The 19220-nt window shown below is 34.8% G+C and overlaps 6 protein-coding genes and 1 long non-coding RNA gene across 8 annotated transcripts; 5 read left to right on the top strand and 2 right to left on the bottom strand.

The window, feature by feature from the left end:
* Positions 1-879: 879 nt before the first annotated feature.
* Positions 880-2420, top strand: LOC144470170 (ciliary microtubule associated protein 1A-like). The gene is made up of 4 exons (XM_078181054.1): positions 880-928; positions 1197-1409; positions 1533-1737; positions 2162-2420. Exons 1-4 carry the CDS (start codon positions 880-882, stop codon positions 2418-2420), a joined length of 726 nt encoding a protein of 241 aa, XP_078037180.1.
* A 431-nt stretch (positions 2421-2851) lies between these two features.
* Positions 2852-4172, top strand: LOC144470258 (uncharacterized). The gene is made up of 4 exons (XM_078181207.1): positions 2852-2936; positions 3065-3259; positions 3354-3501; positions 3935-4172. The coding sequence occupies exons 1-4, from the start codon at positions 2852-2854 to the stop codon at positions 4170-4172; spliced, it is 666 nt and encodes a 221-aa protein (XP_078037333.1).
* An 842-nt stretch (positions 4173-5014) lies between these two features.
* Positions 5015-10905, top strand: LOC144469911 (uncharacterized). Of its 2 annotated transcripts, none has more exons than XM_078180639.1 (4): positions 5015-5067; positions 5905-6066; positions 7427-7689; positions 9149-10905. In XM_078180639.1, the coding sequence occupies exons 2-4, from the start codon at positions 5988-5990 to the stop codon at positions 10211-10213; spliced, it is 1407 nt and encodes a 468-aa protein (XP_078036765.1). In that variant the 5' UTR covers positions 5015-5067; positions 5905-5987; the 3' UTR covers positions 10214-10905. The 2 variants fall into 2 exon arrangements, with proteins under 2 accessions (XP_078036765.1, XP_078036766.1); XM_078180640.1 differs by lacking the exon at positions 5015-5067 and adding an exon at positions 5428-5444.
* Positions 10906-11340: 435 nt separating this feature from the next.
* LOC144469914 (kielin/chordin-like protein) lies at positions 11341-13863 on the bottom strand. Its single transcript, XM_078180646.1, has 7 exons — positions 13652-13863; positions 13340-13583; positions 13124-13233; positions 12735-12854; positions 12495-12644; positions 12352-12408; positions 11341-11736 (listed from the first exon to the last, which is right to left on the bottom strand). Exons 1-7 carry the CDS (start codon positions 13779-13781, stop codon positions 11552-11554), a joined length of 996 nt encoding a protein of 331 aa, XP_078036772.1. The 5' UTR covers positions 13782-13863; the 3' UTR covers positions 11341-11551.
* On the top strand, positions 11982-13160 carry LOC144469917 (uncharacterized). Its single transcript, XM_078180650.1, has 3 exons — positions 11982-12197; positions 12263-12338; positions 13016-13160. The coding sequence occupies exons 1-3, from the start codon at positions 12113-12115 to the stop codon at positions 13158-13160; spliced, it is 306 nt and encodes a 101-aa protein (XP_078036776.1). The 5' UTR covers positions 11982-12112.
* A 1402-nt stretch (positions 13864-15265) lies between the features above and the next one.
* LOC144469920 (uncharacterized) lies at positions 15266-16195 on the bottom strand. Its single transcript, XR_013494061.1, has 4 exons — positions 16104-16195; positions 15795-16014; positions 15540-15673; positions 15266-15404 (listed from the first exon to the last, which is right to left on the bottom strand). It is a non-coding gene; the product is annotated as an uncharacterized LOC144469920 (long non-coding RNA).
* A 215-nt stretch (positions 16196-16410) lies between these two features.
* LOC144469907 (2',5'-phosphodiesterase 12) lies at positions 16411-18924 on the top strand. The gene is made up of 6 exons (XM_078180634.1): positions 16411-17350; positions 17424-17563; positions 17635-17921; positions 18222-18374; positions 18443-18563; positions 18647-18924. Exons 1-6 carry the CDS (start codon positions 16512-16514, stop codon positions 18907-18909), a joined length of 1803 nt encoding a protein of 600 aa, XP_078036760.1. The 5' UTR covers positions 16411-16511; the 3' UTR covers positions 18910-18924.
* Positions 18925-19220: the final 296 nt, after the last annotated feature.

Below are 19220 nucleotides of genomic sequence, written 5' to 3'. Positions count from 1 at the left end.
ATAAAACTGACAATAAATGTTTCCATTATTATGATATGCCAATCTTTCCGCTATATTCGCATCCCGTTAGAATATATCCAAATATTTATACCATTCTAGTATTACCATTATAGCTACCATTCCAAATATTATACCATATCCTAATTTTGTAACTAGTCATGTAGTAATTCTACATGTAAATATAAGACGAAGAGAAAGGGTAACATTTTTTTGTCTTTGGTTTTTAAAATACTGAGTTAAAAGATGCGTTACTGGCTTGTAGTATAACGAGAAGTAGATTTAGTATGCCATGGCCAGACGCGCTACTTGATTCCTATTAAATGGTATTACTTTTTCAAAAACAAAGCCTTAAATAAAAGATTTTTATTCCTCATTCCTACCAATTACAACGTTTGCAAAAACTCTGTAAATTCGAGGACTACGTAAAATTTATTACTCATAAATGCAGGGGATGTACAAAGTATTCGTACCCCTTTTAATATAGATTAACTTTTTACGTTACACTTTGAACGACGATGTTATCGAATACCGTATTAAATCGGTTTAAATTATTTAAATGCCGTATTGTTCAACAAGTTTAACAGAATCATTCGTTTTTATGCTCCAATTAACAAGGCGAAGAATTGGATAGAATTATCCAGCGTGCACAAGTAAATAAAATAAAGTGTACAGGCGATATCATTTAAATCAAATAAATATTTTTTACTATGAAGGAATTTCAAAGTTATTAAGTGTCGACTCTGAACATAACGTCGAATATTGCATGTACTCTGAAGATTGTCTAAAGAGAACTATTTGTCGTTTTCGTTCACGAAATTGATAACATTTTGTGTTGTGTTGTATTGTGCATGTCTTAATAAATTACCACAGATTTCAAAAATGGAAGATAAGGAAAATAGAACAAAGCTCTTGAGCTGCATGATAAAAGGTAAATATTGTATAAATAAATTTTATCTGAAATGACCTCTGTATATTTAGCTTTCTATATGCTAGGTTTTCTTATAATTTATAATTATAATAAACAATAAAAATTAATATAATAAAAATAATAATTATATATACAATTTGTATACATAATTGTAAGTATAAATAATGTTGTTTAAACCCCATTGAATATTTGAAAAATACACTTGGCATATATTTACAAGTTCATTCAATCTAATTGATAATTTATATATTTCTAACTGTGTGCATAGGTCCTGGTCCAGTTTACGAATTGCGGACTTTAGTCGGATATGACGGCCATTGCTTATCTCGTTATAGAAGTCCAGCATATAGTATGCGCTATCGTACAAAAGTAGTTATACCAAGTGTCGGACCTGGACCACGATACGATGTAACAAAATTAACAAACTATGGTTTGGATACTTCACCCGCATATACAGTAGGTGGTAGAGAGGTATTTAAAGGTAAATCTACTATTCATAACTCAAAATTTCAATGTAAACATTCTCATAAGATTTTTTATTTTTTTTCGTTATTCTTACCTTCATTATTTGGTAAATTACGGTAAAAATTTGTATGGTTTGTAGTAAGAGACATGGGACCTGGACCAGGAGCACATTACCCAGAATTATGTCCACCAATGAATCACAACATTAGAGCACCTGGTTACACTATTAAATGCAGAGGTAAAACGAAAATCACTGACTCAGGGCCTGGTCCAAATGCATACATTTTGCCGACATGCATCGGTCCGAAAATTCCAGACAAAAGAGCACAAGGCGCCTTTACTATGTAAGTATATAAAAAGCGTATGCGTTTCTCGTAAATATTACGGAAACTAAAAAAGAGCGATATTTTTTATAAAACAAAACGTTGATATCAACATATAGAGTTGTATAACATGTTTAATACTGAGTTTACAGAGCGCTAAAAACAGCTATATTTATTCAAATTGCAAGCGATTTTTCATAATTTCATAATCTCATAATTTCAATAATCTAATTATTCTATTCAAAATTATCCATAATATTATTTTAATATAATATGTTAGTATTATGTATAATAACTCTCGGCGTATTTAATTGAATTTTAAAAATACTTAATCGAGACAAAAAAATGCCTGTATTAATAATAATAATGATAATAATAATATTCAGTGACTTATTAAATCAATGTAACATATTGATAAAATATCGTTTATGTTTGCTTGTGGCAGGGGTAACTACCATAAAGTCAGATACGAGTATGGTAGCCCAGGTCCTGCAGCGTATGGAACAACAGGAACAGATATTGTGAAACGCAGTTCACCGGCTTACAGTTTGAAAGACAGAAAACAATTGGCAGAAATAAATTTGAACCCAGGACCACAGTATTACCCCCAATTTAATACTAGGAAACAAGCACCGTCGTATTCCTTCGGTATCAGGCACAGCCAATGTGCCGGCGTACCCATCACAAGTTTGGACGAGGATTGATATTTGTGTATAAAATACCAAAAAAAAGAAGATAATTCGAAGATGATAAAAATGTATTATTTATAAAGCATTATTTTATACATTTTTATTATTTTTAGAGCAATTTTATATGTAACTTTACGTAATATTTGTAATATACATTTAAAATGTCTGTGTCCTATTTTATTTATACACGTCTAAAGCATAGACCTGTACATATTTAATTCAACCCAACGCAGGCGTGTACCTGCAATTCCGTTTTGTTTATGAAATAATTTCACGTTCATCTACAAGACACATTCCCATACACCGACACGTTCATGGCTATCCATATTCACACCAATTAACAAATTCCCGTCTAAAATGTTTCGGCTTATGTAATACTTCTAAAATTATACACTTCAACTTTTAGGTAACTTTAAGAAATGTAAATTGACCAGTATAAAAAAAAAATGCCGCCGAAAACAGAGCCTAATAAATCAGAAACGGAAACGGAACCAACAAAAAAACCTGTGGTTGTCATATGCGGCGTTCGCGGTACGTATAAGGTGCACGCGTCGACACTTTCCACCCTTGACTATTTTCGATCGCTGAACACGCGTCGACGCTTCTTTCATAGCGAATTTAATCTAGACAAAGTTTTATACTATATATTTATGTTTCAGGTCCTGGACCTAAATATCTGCTTAGGACCCTAGTGGGCTACAAAGAGCATTGCTTGTCCAAATATCGGAATCCAGCGTATACCTTCGGTAAGAGACTTTTCGGTCAAAAACCATGTGAAGGACCAGGACCAAGGTATTTGTTACCGGCTCCAAAACCAGGTGGTTACTCTTTCGGAATAGCTGGCAAAAGCCTTGGTAATTATCATTAATATCGATGCATTGTTATTTCTAATAGTAGTAGTAATAAAGTAGTTTTACCATTCTCCTCGTTATCATTCTTTTCCATCAGAACCGTTTTGTACACCTGGCCCATATTTCATACCGTCTCCGAAAAGTCCAGCATTTTCATTAAGATTTAGAACTAAACCGAGGGGTGGATGCGTATCGCCAGGTCCGTACTTAATAAAAACGCCTACACCAGGTCCAGCGTTCTCCATGTAAGTACTACATGTTTAATTCGACTATTAGCTTTCCTGTATACGAATAATAGTAATATACTACTATCATTTACGTCAATTATAGCCACATTTAAAATTGCCATCAGTCTTTTAAATTTGTCTTACAGACCTTGAGTTGTAAAAAGCGTTGTGCAAAAAGCATCGTCTATTATTGTCATCATCTATTATTATTTCAATCTACCAGCATTACAAAATTCATTAAAAATCTCCGACTTTCATTATTTTTGGATATTTTATAAATCTTAACGTTTTCAGTAACCTTTTCTTCCACGTATTAGCACCGATAACATAGAACGTCTTTTCCGCTGCATTTAAATCATATTGCAAATATCGTCTGTATAACTAATGTTACTTTCTTGAAATAAAAATGATGGAAAATTAGTTTTAAACGTATGCTTCGCATTCTTTACAGTGGAATTCGCACAGCGGTTTTGAAATGTCCTCCTACTCCGGGCCCTTACGCTTACGAAGAGAAAACGTGTCAACCGAAGTTCTCTATAACGCGTAGAAGAGCTGATAGAATTATTTGTCGCAGCCCAGGTCCAATTTACAACATTAAACCACCAAAAGCAAAACCCGCCTATTCGTTCGGGGTCAGACATAGCGAGTGCGCTCCTCCTTACATCGTCGAATGCGACGATTTGTGTTAGAACACCGAAAGATGTAACTCGATTTTATTACAATGTGAACGCATTTTCCAAACCCCCACCCTGCTGCAAATATATAACCATACCATCGGCAAAATGTTCTACCGTTCATTTCCTAACGCATAATTTAAACAAATTATACAATTTCATTCTCCACTGAATAATAATAGATTTCCTTCAACGATGATATATCTCTTGTAATTATAGTAAAATAATCTCATACTTGGAATCGCTACGAATTATAAGTACAGATCCAAACCAAACGGCGCTATTGAAACATAATCAAATTAAAAGATTTTAATATTCTTGAGATTGATTTTTTATTTCCTTCTATCTGAGTTTAGATCGAAAATTTAAACAATACTTTTCCTAGGTCTCTTTCATTGGAATCGGTTAGCTTTCTTACAACCTGGAAACAATTAAAGATAGCGAGAAACACGCTGATGGTACACATCGGCAAAAAGTTCATATTCTATTTTCATCCTCTTCTTTCCTCTCATTGTTATATTTTCACCTTTTAAAGTCAATGTCATTCAGATAATGCTACATAAGCGATCTGCGTAAAATAAAAATAGTATAGTACGCGTTAGCGAGTATGTTACAAGCGAAATAATGTCGGGCCACGTAAGAATTACGTATTTTTGTCTCTTTTGTAAGCAGAGTTGTCCTCGACATTAACAGAATGAGTTGCCACTTGTGGTAAAATGATTATATTTACGAACACTTTATCAGAGTTTCTAAATACAATAAATCAAAGGGTGGTCGCGTTATCTCGAAATTAAGTATACGTTACTGTCATCAGGCGTTGTACAGTTGTAAATACCTGTAGTACAGTCATTCTGAGAGAAACGGTTACGATGAACCGAAGTTGTATGACATTCACGTGCTGCGATAAGCGGTAAGAAATTTTTCGTGAATTTGATCTTTTCGAAACTGTCTTCTCAATTTCTATAATACCTCGTGATTTAACCGTCAGAAACTGTTCAATACGCAAAAGGATCCTAAATAGAGTGCGCAGTGTTAAAAAGTTCAATAATTCTGTCTCCGAGAACACCGAAATTAATTTCGTACTGTTTCGATCTTAGATTAACTACTCGGTGATTTAGTTTTATCTCTTGGATAAATATAATTTTATAGCGAGACAGACCTAATACAAATAAAGATTTTTTTTGCAAATAGAAGATGAAATTTTGGAAATTTTGATAAGAACAAAACGGCGCTCTTTTTTAAATTGACACTTTAAAAAAAAAATCTTAGGGAGCATAATCTAATAATGTAATAATCTATTAATCTTTTTGGATACTATTTCTTAACGTCTGACATTTCAGTTTAGTTTTTACTCTTCAAACTAGTTCCCAGAGGAAAGTCTATAACAAATCTGTTTGAGGCAGCAGATCGAAATAAAAAATAGATTAAAAAACGCAGAGACGAATCCTCCCCTTTCTGGCAACGTTAGGAAAAACGAAATTCTCGTTCGAAGAACGTTCAATTTTGATCAAAATTTATACCGTAGTGCCGAAGAAACGTACAATTAGTACGAACCGATCTGGTGTTCCTTATCAAGATTGAAATAAATATTTGACGATTAAGATAAATATAATTAAGGGGGTAAACAAATTTGTGTCCATAGTATAGACGTTGTACCATTGTAAATTAGATAAGTAACTTTCGCGTATTCTTCGTGTATTCTGACATTAAATCGTTATCTGATACATTATTCAAATATTAATTGTAGGCAAAGTCCGATGCAATCTCGTCCAGTAGCAGTTTGACGTTCGTGTTGTAATCGTTGAGAGAAGTGTATGGGAAAGCTAAGGCATGGGCTCGAGCACCGAAAAGAGGAATTACAGCTCGCCGGACGGTTCGAAAACATGGGAGTACTTGGCTATTCTAATATGTAAGTGTAATGTTATTTGTAATTTCGAAAAGAAATGTAGCATAATGCTTTCTAGCCGAACTATGTCTAGCGCGGACACCCGCGACGCTACACGGATTTAAGCTTTGCACGATGTATCGTTAAGTTCGGGGCAAATTCCCCGAAATATAATAATAATAATACTGCATCGTTCGTCTAGGCGCGTCACACACTCACATTTTCGTTAAAATGATCATCGGAAATTATCTATAACATTTGGAGAAGATCCAAGGAAAACTGGTTTAATGACTTTCAATTTCATTCCGAGTGATTCTTGTCGAACAAATTAAGAAAATATTAGGATCGGTGGTAAAAATAAAATAATGAAAACCCTGGAGTGATCCTTCTTTTGATGAAAATCAATTCAGATTCGCTAAAAGCAAGCCCAGATACGATGCTCTAGATAAGATTAGTCAATTTTAACAACGAAACGAACAAACCACATGCTTTTAACCCTTTGCACTTGAGTGGGGACACTGACGTATCGATAAAGTTATTATACTAAGTTTAAAAATAATTGGTATACATATTACCAAAATTTGGATTTAAAAAATTGTTAAATTTATAGCTTTATGAATCGCAAGATTTCATATGCACAAAGAACATTTTCTCATAGAAAATAAAAATACTATAAGTCAGAAAGATTGTTTTAGATTTACAGTTAAAATGGCTTGATCATCTCAACCCTTTTAGAACCATCCTTTATAATGCAATTAATTAAAATCTTCAGTGTAGAAAATAGCATATGTCTAATAGCATATGTCCAAATAGCATATATCTAATAGCTTAAGTCTCGTAAACAATTAAAACGAAAAGAGAGCAATTGGTAAAAAACATTATGGTTATAAATCTTTTTCGAAATAACGTCTGACGTGTTGCAGTCCATCAGAAGACATATGTTAGAATTTCGATTCGTCCGAGAATGATCAGTATTCCATGTCATTATTTTAATTTATATCAACTGTAATACCAGTTGCAAGACAACAACGATCTTCCGCACGCGAACGATCTATACCAATTAGTTTTCGTAGTCAGCCATTCTTTAATCGCTTGAAGTGAATGCCAGTCTCTAAACATTTATACGATGCTTGCTTGTAAACAGTTTCTGAAATATACACGCTTTAAGATTAGACGAGATTTTTTCGCGTGGAAAACGATAGCAAATCACTTTTTCATATAAAGTCTCTTTTGCATATAAAAATAAGACAATTGCTATTAGGATCGATTGATTTAATTTCAAATTAAGTATTAGCATCATAAACATTAAACTTAAATATCTGTTTGTGTAACGAACATTTAAATTACAAATTGTTCTCGCATTAATTAATTTTTTTTTGTGAAGGCGCTGCTTTGGCTGGCTGTCTTGGATTTATTATGGGATGGAATTCGCCAAGTATCGTAATACTAATGGCGGATGATTCACCGATTCCGGTCACAGAATCAGCTGTTTCTACCCTGGTTGCTACTGTAGCCATTGGTAACTTGATAGCACCACCACTGAACATTGTTTTGGCTGATAGATTTGGAAGGAAGAACACTATGCTGCTGAGTTTACTACCGGTTTTATTTAGCTGGGGTGTAATCACGATTGCTACTAATATCTGGGTAAGAAGCGCCGAAATGTTCTAATTAACACAATATTTCTAACATAATTTCTCACAATCGCATTTTATTAATTTTCATAAAGCAATAATTACCAATGGATATTCGCAGACCATAATTTCTCACCCTCACAGTAACCAACTCTACTATTTCTATTGTATACTCTGACCTTTGCATTTTAGTATAAAAATATGAAAATTTGTTTGCAGAGTGTTTTTCATTAACTTATTCACTACTGAGCATTAGAGTATGTATAAATTACGGAACTCACCACACGTTTCGAATAAGAAAATTCTTCGATTTACTGTCGCACATTATTTTCAATCACGATATTGTTAAGTTTATGTTAACAATGACGAACGACTGATTATTTAGTTATTTCTCTATAGCTGCATATGCCGACCCTCCGTTCCCTGCTTTCTCTTGGTCCGTTCCTTGGTACGTCACACACATGCACGCAATTAGCTTGCAATAAAGCTCTAGTAGACGTTAGAAGTGCCGTTATTGAATCACAAAACCGGTTGCACAATCTACGATAAATGTTTCACGCGACCGATCGCCAAGGGCGTATAAACAAGACTGACTGCAAGGATATTGCCTGCTACCTATCCCCCTACCCCGTTTCTGCAACTCTCGCGGTGATCAACAAAGCTCGACCCTTTTTTGTTGAGTATTGCCTTTGTGCCCCTAAATCTTTGCGACTTTCCACATTGATCGGAAAATCTCGAAAACAAACGGGCCTCTCGTGGATACAATAATTTGGGCTGTTTCCTTGCAGTCCAAGCTTCAATATAGTATGATATACAGGGGTGGTCGTATATTTACGCACACTTGAAAGATAGTATAACTTTCTAAAACAGGATTAAACAATTTGCTAGATCGTCGCATCAATTGTTCGCATGCGAAAGATCGTATTTGCTCTGCAATTGATATGACAGTTTAAATAAGCTTAAACAATAATATACAGAACGATGCTGAAACAGTTGGAAAACAGTTGGAACATTTTCAATTAAGACAATACAATTCCTGGAAAATATCTACTATATTTATTATATATTATATTTTATTATCTGTATATTATCAATTCTTTCTTCCTTCTCGTCTTAATCTTTTATCCGCTACTGTATATTAATAAACTGCTCATATGAAGGGTGGTGGAGCCGGTAACTATACAGTGATCAATTACTGTGCCTCCTATTCCGTTTTTGGGTACAATATATTTCACTAGAAAAATTTAATACACCTTATTTGATAAATATAAAATTAATTAAAAATAAAACGATCATTGGTCACCCCACAGTAACCAGCTCCAGTACTCTACTGTGTCTAATTTAAATAAATAGAAATCTAATTTACTCCTCCATGTAGAATGGTTCTAAAAGGACTTGTTTAGATCTTATCTTATTATTCTATATTTTGTCCGCTACTGTTCGTAAAAATGAATAGCTTCGTTCTCTTATAGGAACTATACGTGGCGAGATTTCTGGCAGGAATTGGCTCGGGATTATTTGTCTGCGTGGCGCCGATGTACATGGGCGAAATATCCTCATCGAGTACACGAGGTGCTGCAAATTCTCTGGTTGGTATCGTATTCAACAGCGGCATCCTTGTAACGTTCGTAGTCGCGCCTTACCTTTCGTTGTCCCTCATGGCACGAATCTTCTTCGTCATCAATGCCGCTTGTATCTTCGCGTTCTGGTTCATGCCTGAATCACCTTACTTCCTGGTACTGAAGAACAGAACCGACGAAGCGGAAGCGGTATTAGAAAAATTGCGGGGTAAATCCGACATATCCGACGAGTTGCAAGTGGTTACCGACTGCCTGTCGAAGGGTGGAAAGGAAGTCGTAAAGAGCGGAACCATAATGGATGTTTTCACGTCGCGTGGAAATCGTCGTGCTTTCGTTATCATTTTACTGTTTACGGTGACGCATAATTTTGGCGGGTTCTTCACCATCCTCACATACTGCCAGTTAATCTTCAAATCAACCAGTAACGTTATCAGCGACTACACCGTTGGCGTGATCATCGGTGTGACACAAGTGATCTCTGCGATTTTTACAACGTTCTTGGTCGACAAGCTCGGACGTAAGCCTTTGATACTTGTGTCGGGCATTGTGGCCGCTTTATGTAATCTCATGATCGGCGTATTCTTTTACATGAAGGATTATACAAGTATAAATGTAGAGATGTACTCCTTGGCGCCGTTTATCGCTTCTATAGTTACAGTTTTCATGTTCACTTGCGGCTTGTTCTGTCTGCAGATTATTTTAATATCGGAAGTTTTCGCCACCGAAGTGAAAGCAATCAGCACGTGTCTTATCGGCGTACTCGGTGGTTTGCAAGGTATTATAGGGTTCAAGCTTTACATATGGGTCGCTATAACCTTAGGCTATGGCCATTCGATTCCATTTTTAGGATACTTCGTGGTTGTAGCAGTCTGCACTATGGCTATTTACTGTATTACGCCGGAAACAAAAGGCAAAACTTTTCTGGAAATTCAAAGAAAATTAAACAAGACCATCTGATGCGAACGATTTTATTATCTCTCCTCAGTTGTAGAATCTAATTAACTACGTATTCGATCGGTCACCAACGGTCACTGTGACTTTTCAAACGTTTCCTGTATTATGCGAGATCAAAACTTGTTGCCAATCAACCAATTTATCATTATGGAATTGTACAAATCAAAGTCGGAATAATTCTAGTCTTTCAATGAGAAGAGATGTAACTTTCTGGAAAAAAGGCTACTTTATCGTAGGTCAATACATATATTTATTGTACCTATTGTAATTACGTTGAGATGTTCGGATCCACAATCTTCTCTAAGTTAAGCGACCGTGTCATTTACATACTTGTGAAGTTTACGTGATAATTGATTGATAATTTATAATTCTGTTTATTCGTAAAAAACGGCGACCCTCCATGACGGTTTCTCATAAAACCGCGCGGACAGTAAAGCGTTAATAAGCATACGCTTCTCTCCAAAGGTATTAGAATACTCGCAGCGAATTAAGTAAATTTCAGAAACCGATAGGAAATTGATATAAGCTACATACATGTATCTATATGTATATTTTGTGAAAACTACTCCATTTCCGAAGCTAAAATTTTATACTTAAAGTCCTCTTTCCCTTCCCTATACTTTCTTTAAATTTCCACAGACCTAGCGGATTTGAAATATTATCTTCTTTTATAATAAATATGACGTTCTCATTGACATTTCTGCAAGATAAAAGGAGCGATCCGACCGTCGAATTCTGCATAAAAAAGTATTACGCTAAATGGGCTCCTTGCGAAACTCGTTTGAATATTCGGCGAGTAAGAGTTGTGCCAGTGATAGACACCCAGATGTTGCCAATTATTTCTTCCCACGATTCGGATTGTAATTTCAACTTGCCGGTGTATATGTAAATTAAGAGACGTAGGCGAATAAAGTAGTGAATATAATTTGGTCGTGGGTTTCGATACCCTTGACATTTCTATTTTAGCGTACCAAAAGAAATTTCCGCTAAAACAAACACTTTCTACCACGCTTTATCGAGAAATGTGTAAAGTAACTTCTTTTGTTGTTTAATTATTTCCTAAGTGTACGTACATTATCAAACATCAACGAACATTTCGTGTGGTATGTCGAAGAAGATGTACAGACCGCTTCTCCAATAAAATGATTTATTAAAAATCTTAAATACTTCTGAAAAAAATTTGAAAAGTAAACCTATCTACAACATTACTAAGCTATTCTATTAACTAAACTATAATTCAGCTGGTTAAATCACAAGTATCCTTTGTCGTTACTTCCTCCAAAAATCATCATTAGCCGTTACGGACAATTCATGATCGGATCCATAATCTGAAGACGTTAATCATCGGCGACTACCAAAGTCCAATTTAACCTTTGAGTAATCGCAGTTAGCCTCTTGTATGCACGTTGGGAACGGTGGAACCTCGCATGTGCATTTTACACAAATCGAACTGTAAGTGTCTCCTTCGGTCAGTGCGTCGCCAATGTGCATCGTCAAGTTGCCGAATACGCATAGTTTACTCTCATCTGTAAGCGCAAGAAAACACATCATAGCTAATATTTGTTCCTACTTTACTGCTACGTGACTGATCGGCACAATGCACCGTAATGTTTACCGTGGTGGGATTACAAAACGGGCCCTGACAAGAATGTGGTGACGTATGATAACAACGTGTTTCTGTTGGTCAAAGGCAGGACATTTTCGACTGAAGCGTTTTATTGGCCGAAGGAATAACACATACCAATTGGATCGTGCGAAAAAGGGAGACGAAGAGAGGCAATGATATGTACGAAGAACGAGTGAAATATGCAGTGCGAATCGACAGTTAGTGTGATAGTCTTATGTGGTGAAGTAATGTAGTGTTTACGAGAGCGTCAGTGGTGGGGATAAGCAAGCCTAGCGATGAGTCCCTCTCAGACGTCACGAAGTTCACTTCGTAATCACACCACGCGACATTTGTCTGAAAATCCAGTGGATACCTTTCTCGGTAGGTTCTAACATACATACATTTTAGGTAACAGCAGCTAACTAATTTGATAAAACATTACAAAGACTGTAGAGAGAAGCTGTCGAGATTCGAAACAATTACCGATCTAAAAGAAACTCGGACTAATAACGTTAATTATCGGTAAGAAACATACCTGTTTCGGATACAGATTTGGCATCATGATTGTGAATAACAGTATCATTTTCACTATCTGTAAGAATAAGAAGATTTCTTAAAAACGAAACGATATTTCTGAAACCTCCGGTTGTCAAAGTATGAGCTAAAAGAAAAACTTACAACATCTAGCAGAGTAGCTGCAATCTGTTTGCGGGTTTTGATTGCTGTAAAAGACTGGTGCGCATTTCTCGTGTATATCATTGGCGTGGTGGAACAGAGGGTCGCAGTATCCGTGATTCGGTTTCTTGCAGAAAGGCTCAACATTCTCTCCTAATCCGATATGAAAACTTCCGCATTAGCAACGATTCAAAATATTATACGTTACCATTCTTCTACAAGCTTCAAATAGAACATATATACCTTTGTAGCCGGGCAAGCAACTGCAATCAAGTTCCGGATTGGACTTAGGTGTAAAGGACTCTCCGTCCTTATAAATTTTGCCATCCACCTCGCAAGTCGCTCTCGTTTCACCCTCTTTCACTAAACATTTCATTCGAGTTACTCTTCTTGAAATACTCTTTAAACACACTCTTTTTCTTTTCTGGACGAAATCAGTATCGTTTTTTTTTAACACTGAATCTACCACGATCAAAATGGCCGATTTCTTATTTTACAATTTTATACAATTTAATGCATTACAGCAATATCGACATTATTGGAACTTCACAACATCTCAATATATTTGCCAGATACTATTACTATCCGATAAGTTTAATGTTAATAATATTGAACTGGCAAAGCCTACTCACAGCAAACCGGCGTTTCTGGACAACAGCTGTTGTATGAATATCTTTGGAAACAATTTTCTTGTGGAGCGTAAAGCCCGCAGTCGACTGCGGCGCAAATGAAGGAAGCTGATCTGTCAATACATTAGAATAACGTTTAATGGGGGGGGTCAAACAATACACTGTTACCGTTACAATGAAATAAAGTAACTAACGTTAACAATCCTTATCAGTACTTACTGGCCGTTATACCCTATGCTACACGTACAGCCTATGTCGCAAGGATTCCGGTCCTCGTCCCTCAACTTTTCGCCGACATTATATTCGTGGCCATTTATGTAACACTTGTCCTTCGATAAATTATCCAAGTTGCTACAGTTGAACGCTGCGGGACAGCAATCGTTGGGATTCTTGTATACCGGCGTACAGCCGAGTTCCCGGTAATGTTTCAACGGCCCCGGACACTTCGTTTTGTCGCAGATCTCTTTGAAAAGAAAATACACAAGGTGATCGATGAATCTATCAGATGGTTTCCACAAATCGATGTCTCACCTCGTGCCGCGCAGGAGGCAACGAGAAGCGTCAGGAAGACGCAATGTGGTAAATACCGGTGACAATCACGATGCACAGACATTGTCGAAGAGAAGGCGGACAAATCGGTATTCCTGCAGTCGCGTCGCATCTTTTATATCTCGAACCAACGTTGACCATGAGAAATATGGCAAGGTGAAGTGAGTGGGGCGTCCCATATGTCAAGGTCCTTAAATGCGGGAACCTAAAATAAGTGACAAAATAGTATTTACTATTCAAATGGGGGCTATTAATTGCTAATTGCAAAATAAATTGTTCAAAATACGACATAATTAAAAGATTTCGATTCTATCGGTTACAAATAACAATGACAACAACCGAAAGTTTCGTTCGTTTTGCTTTTTTATCAAGGTATGAGTATAAATGAGTATAATGGGTAAATGATAATATTTTTTTTCGAAATCGAATAAAGCGTTGAGTTCTCCGTAAAAAAATATTACACCAAATAGGGCCTAAATTACACAGTTACTGAGATATTAGCGCTAAGTAAATTACGTTCATTATCTTGATATAAAAGCAAAATAACACAAAACGGATTAGAATACTTATATGCCCCCCCCCCCCCCCTGGAAGCCATGCAGCTCCTACCTGAAACATTGTTTTGTACAACATACATTTTATGAGTTATTTGATATTGTCGTATTATGAGACACATCCTATATAACAACTACCTTAAAATATTATGTACACTTGCTTTCATTACTATTTGAATATCTTTTAAAACGGAGTAACATTTTTAAAAAACGCATAACTTATGTTATATGACATGCGCAACTTGTTTGCCCCTTGAAGTATTGTTCTTCATAACTGTTATAGGCAAACGAAATAAATTTTCCAATGTACAGCACTTATAAATAGTGTTTCATTCTACGACAACTTAACATATAACTATTATATGTAAGTAAAAATATCCAAACGGAAATAGTAATTGTTATGCAACGATGTTTTTCGCTTGAGCGGTTTATCAAATTATGCGAGTAACGTGCGAAGGACATCTAACGATACAAATGCGGGAACGGAGCGGAAAGAGGAGGAGTTTACGAAGAAGTTTCCCCGGATTCTCTCCATCTATTATTGAGCATTTCTCAGTCCCTGTTTTTCTATGTGTTTCTACGTCGATTTCTCTGTTCGCGTTTCTGTATCTCGAAAAATTCGATGACGAGAGCAAACTTTTCCGACATCGTGGATGACCTATCCACCGATAGGCTATCGGTCACTTGGACGTTCTTCAAATTCGTCACGTAGAAACAACTCGTATAAATTCGACAACAGGATACTAATGTACTGCTGGTAGACGATCGAAGACTCGATTATTTCCAATGGACTAGAAGTCATTAATTAAACATGTACGCAGGAAATACCGTAGAAAATGCTTCGCTTGAAACTTGTTTCTTCTATCTATGATGCGCAAGATGAAACAATGGAATCAAGAGAAGAAGGATTAACTTTTAATCGAACGATAACTCTTCGACCAGTTAAATAATTCCAGTCGATCTCTGCCACGACCGACGATCTTGTAGTACAGTGGTAAGTAATTTCCGTCGTGGTAAATAACAGAAGGCATTAAATTGATTAGATCAATCAGATACAATCTGCCGAGCTGCTTTATTAGTTTCTAGAACCACTCGAGGGGAATCCTCCGCATTGACGTATTAGTCAAAGGAGTCATCAAGTTGACGTTTCAACGCCGAAACGTAAATATCTTAATTAAAATCTGAAACCGACGAACGATAGAAAATCGTCACCACGTAACAAAAGTGTTTTCATCAATGTTTAGCGGCGATTTACCGAGATGGTGATTTATTGCACGTAAATATGTTTAAATTTAAATATATGTATAAATTCTTACGTCATCTATCATCGCTGTACCATGCTCGTCGATAATATCTTTTAACAACTATCAATAACGCCTTGTCAAGATCATCGTTGTTAACAATTTCTTCGCGTTGTTAACAAACAGAAAGATACATGCAACAAGGAATCCTAATACAAAAAGAGAATCTTGATTATCGAAGCAAGTATGTATACAGCGCCTCGCCGCGGTACGCCGGTTGTTGATCGTGCTTAGAATTTATAATGGCGGAATACATTATAATAACTCTACTTAATAGGTAATAACGAAAGAATAACGCAGTTCCTTCCGCAATTAGTGCCTCATCTTTCAATCGGTGGCGACAATTATAACTGGAATAATTGCTCGAAGACAATAATCGTTTTATTCTTTTACTGGCTGACCATTAGTTGCACTCTATTTAAATATTAACCGTCATCGGGCGGACTGAGGGTAGGTTCGGGCCCATTTGTGTGAGTAATAAGTGGAGTTTCTGTACAATAATGTTTAAGTATTAACAGAAATTTATTTATTTACTCCTCGATCTAACGTTCATTTCAAATTTTTTATTATTACTTATACCTATTTCATTAAAAATAGCTTCCAAGTTTTGATTTAATACTGCCACACTCACTTGGTACGAAAATATGGAAAGACAAAGTTCCCGATGTGCCATCTGGACGTAACTAGCTTAATTAAATCACTAGTCATTTCAGGATAGTGAATTTTCAGTCCTCAGGTTGTAGAAAAGTGTGTTGTACTAGGTCCCACTAAATACTGTATAAAATACGAGGAATTCTTTCACGAAGTGGAAGTACATACGTATAACCTATAATGTACAAGATTGGGTATTTACATATCGACTTGTAAACACAAAAACTAAATATTTTGTAACGTTATAATTTATAATTAACGCTTATTATTAAAATTTCTCTGTGAAAAAATCTAAGCTTTATTATAATAGATCAGTAAAATGATATACATGGTGAAATGTTAACATTAAGAAGAAAATTCTATTCACGTGGGTTAATCTATTTGTATCCAAACTCAATACTTGATCAACATTTGGCAAGAAAATATTCGCAACCGAGGGTAATATTAAAAATGAACGAAGTTTCTATAGTACACGACGGATGTAGTGAAAATTTTCAAATATCGCTTCGATATGTTAACAATGAGTTAAAGATCGACAGACAATTCAATTTTATCAGAAGAGTGAACGAACCCATAAATAATTTCCTTCGAAGACTAGATACGAATATAAATAATTGTATAGCAAAAAAGTGCAAAAAGGGCCAGAAGCGTAAAGAGAATCATGATATGAATTTGGTAGAAAACACAGTTGACAATATCGAAACAAAAATGATCAAATTAGTAAAAAATAATTCAGATCTTGATGGTAATCTTAGTTGTAAGACGATGTTAGAAGACTCGTCGAATGTAAAATTGGTTATTTTTGATACAGAATATATGTTCAAACACAATACGCCTTATGTCACTAAGTTACAATTACCATCATGTATATTAGTTGGCTTTCCTACATATCCTTCAACATTTGTAGCACAATTTGTTGATAAAACAAAATCAATCTTTAATTGGTATAAAAGCAAAAATAACCAAAAATGGGTTCACGTTGGAGAAGGTTACCTATATACACCGAAACTAACTGATATGGGCTATAAATTAAAATTGACATGTGTACCAAAAAACAATGATCAAACTGGACCTATAATAGAAGTTGCATCTAATAATGTAGTTGAAGCAGGCCCAGGACCTTGTCCATTTGAAATTAGACACACTTTTACTCAAACTCGTTTATCTGGAAAAAGGTAAATTCTGACGAAAAAAGTTTTAATTTTCAATTTATTTAAATAGATCATTAATAAATTATTTGTATTGAAGTTTTAGGGTTACATCCTATAACATATTGGCAAGTGTATATTCTGAAACTGAATTCTCTAAAGAAACATTGTATCCATATTGTCCACAGTACGCTTTATCTAAAAATTATAGGAAATTACTAATTCTTCAAGAATTAATAGGTAATTTTTCTTTTAGCAACTATTTATTATGAAAGTGAATGTCTTTAAATGACAGCAATAAATTATTACAGGGTATAATGCAGATATCATATGTCTACAAGAAGTAGATATCAAAGTTTATGAAGAAGACTTATTTCCATCTTTATCTGTATTAGACTATAATGGTGAATGTAATCTTAAAAATGATTCAAGAGAAGGACTTGCAATTTTTTATAATCAAAATAGGTTTGATAAATTGGATTCAAATTTTAGCGTGATATCACATAATACAGATTTAAATGACTTTAATACTACATGGCTGAAAATTCAAAATGATAATGTAAAACAACTTTTTTTGGATAGAAATACGATTGTGCAGGTATTATAAAGCAACTTCTAACTGTTAAAATCTTATTATCCCCTTAATGCACACACGCAAGAGCAACAGGAGAATTGAATTTAGTTTAACAAGTTTGGAAATTGATTTACAAATCTGGAATGATACATGTAGATGAAAATTATTTTGCATTAAGGAGTTAATATCTTAAAAGCTTTCAAATAATAATGTGAAAATCTTTACTTATATGACCCATAAATTTTTAAAAACTATTAAATAACTACTGACAGATCATATGTTAATCAATCGTTTGAAAAAATATATATATAAATTATGTTGTAGGCAATAGCGCTGAAATCTAAAGAAAATTCAGAAATCCTAATTGTTGGCAATACACACTTATATTTCCGACCAGAAGCAGACCACATACGTTTACTACAAGCATATTATTGCCTAATGTATCTGAAAGAATTTACCAAAAATATCAAACTAAAGGTAATTACATTCTAAAAGTTTCAAAATAAAAAGTCTTAAAGAATTTTATTAACTATATAAATTTCCAGAATCCAGAATGTAATGTTAGTATTTTGTACTGTGGAGACTTCAATAGTGCACCAGAAAATGGTATTTATCAATTAATGACTCAGAAACATATTCCAGAAGATTATGCTGATTGGAAATCATGTGAGTTAATATTATCGTAAGATAGAAATCGGCATAAAATATTTTGAATTTCTTTCGAGTATTAATTTATCGATTTGTTATAGGTCCCGAGCAGTTCGTAGAAAATGTAACTTTGAAACACGATATTAATTTATCTAGTGCTTGCGGTACTCCAGAATTTACTAATTACACAGCTACTTTTTCCGGATGTTTGGATTATATATTTTACCAAACCGATTATTTAGGAGTAGAACAAGTAATCCCAATGCCAACTGAGGAGGAACTAAGTTTGCATACCGGCCTCCCATCTGTAGTGTTTCCAAGTGATCACATTTCTTTATGTGTCGATTTAAAGTGGACAAAATAAAAATTAGTTTATATTGAAAAAGTTGTATTTTTTATTAATTGATTATACCTTAGGAGTCTTGCCTTTAGCCATTAAGTCTGTAACCATTAGTCTCGAACAATTTCTAAAGAGTTTAGAAACATATGAATCCAGTGCAGTATAGAAATGTTCGAAGGTATTTTGTAGGTATCTAGAAATATCTACTATCAATATTTATAAAGCAATGATGTATTTCCTAATTTATTACTAAATTGTACATGGTCTCACGTGAGTTTCATTTAGCCATTAAAGTGCTATAACTCTTCTGCATTCATGTTTCCCACATCTCTAAC

Source organism: Augochlora pura, chromosome 5 (assembly GCF_028453695.1).
Source record: "Augochlora pura isolate Apur16 chromosome 5, APUR_v2.2.1, whole genome shotgun sequence".
In the NCBI taxonomy this organism is placed as follows: domain Eukaryota; kingdom Metazoa; phylum Arthropoda; class Insecta; order Hymenoptera; family Halictidae; genus Augochlora; species Augochlora pura.
The sequence above is the reverse complement of the archived record's forward strand: the minus strand, read 5'-3'. Positions and strand labels throughout refer to the sequence as shown.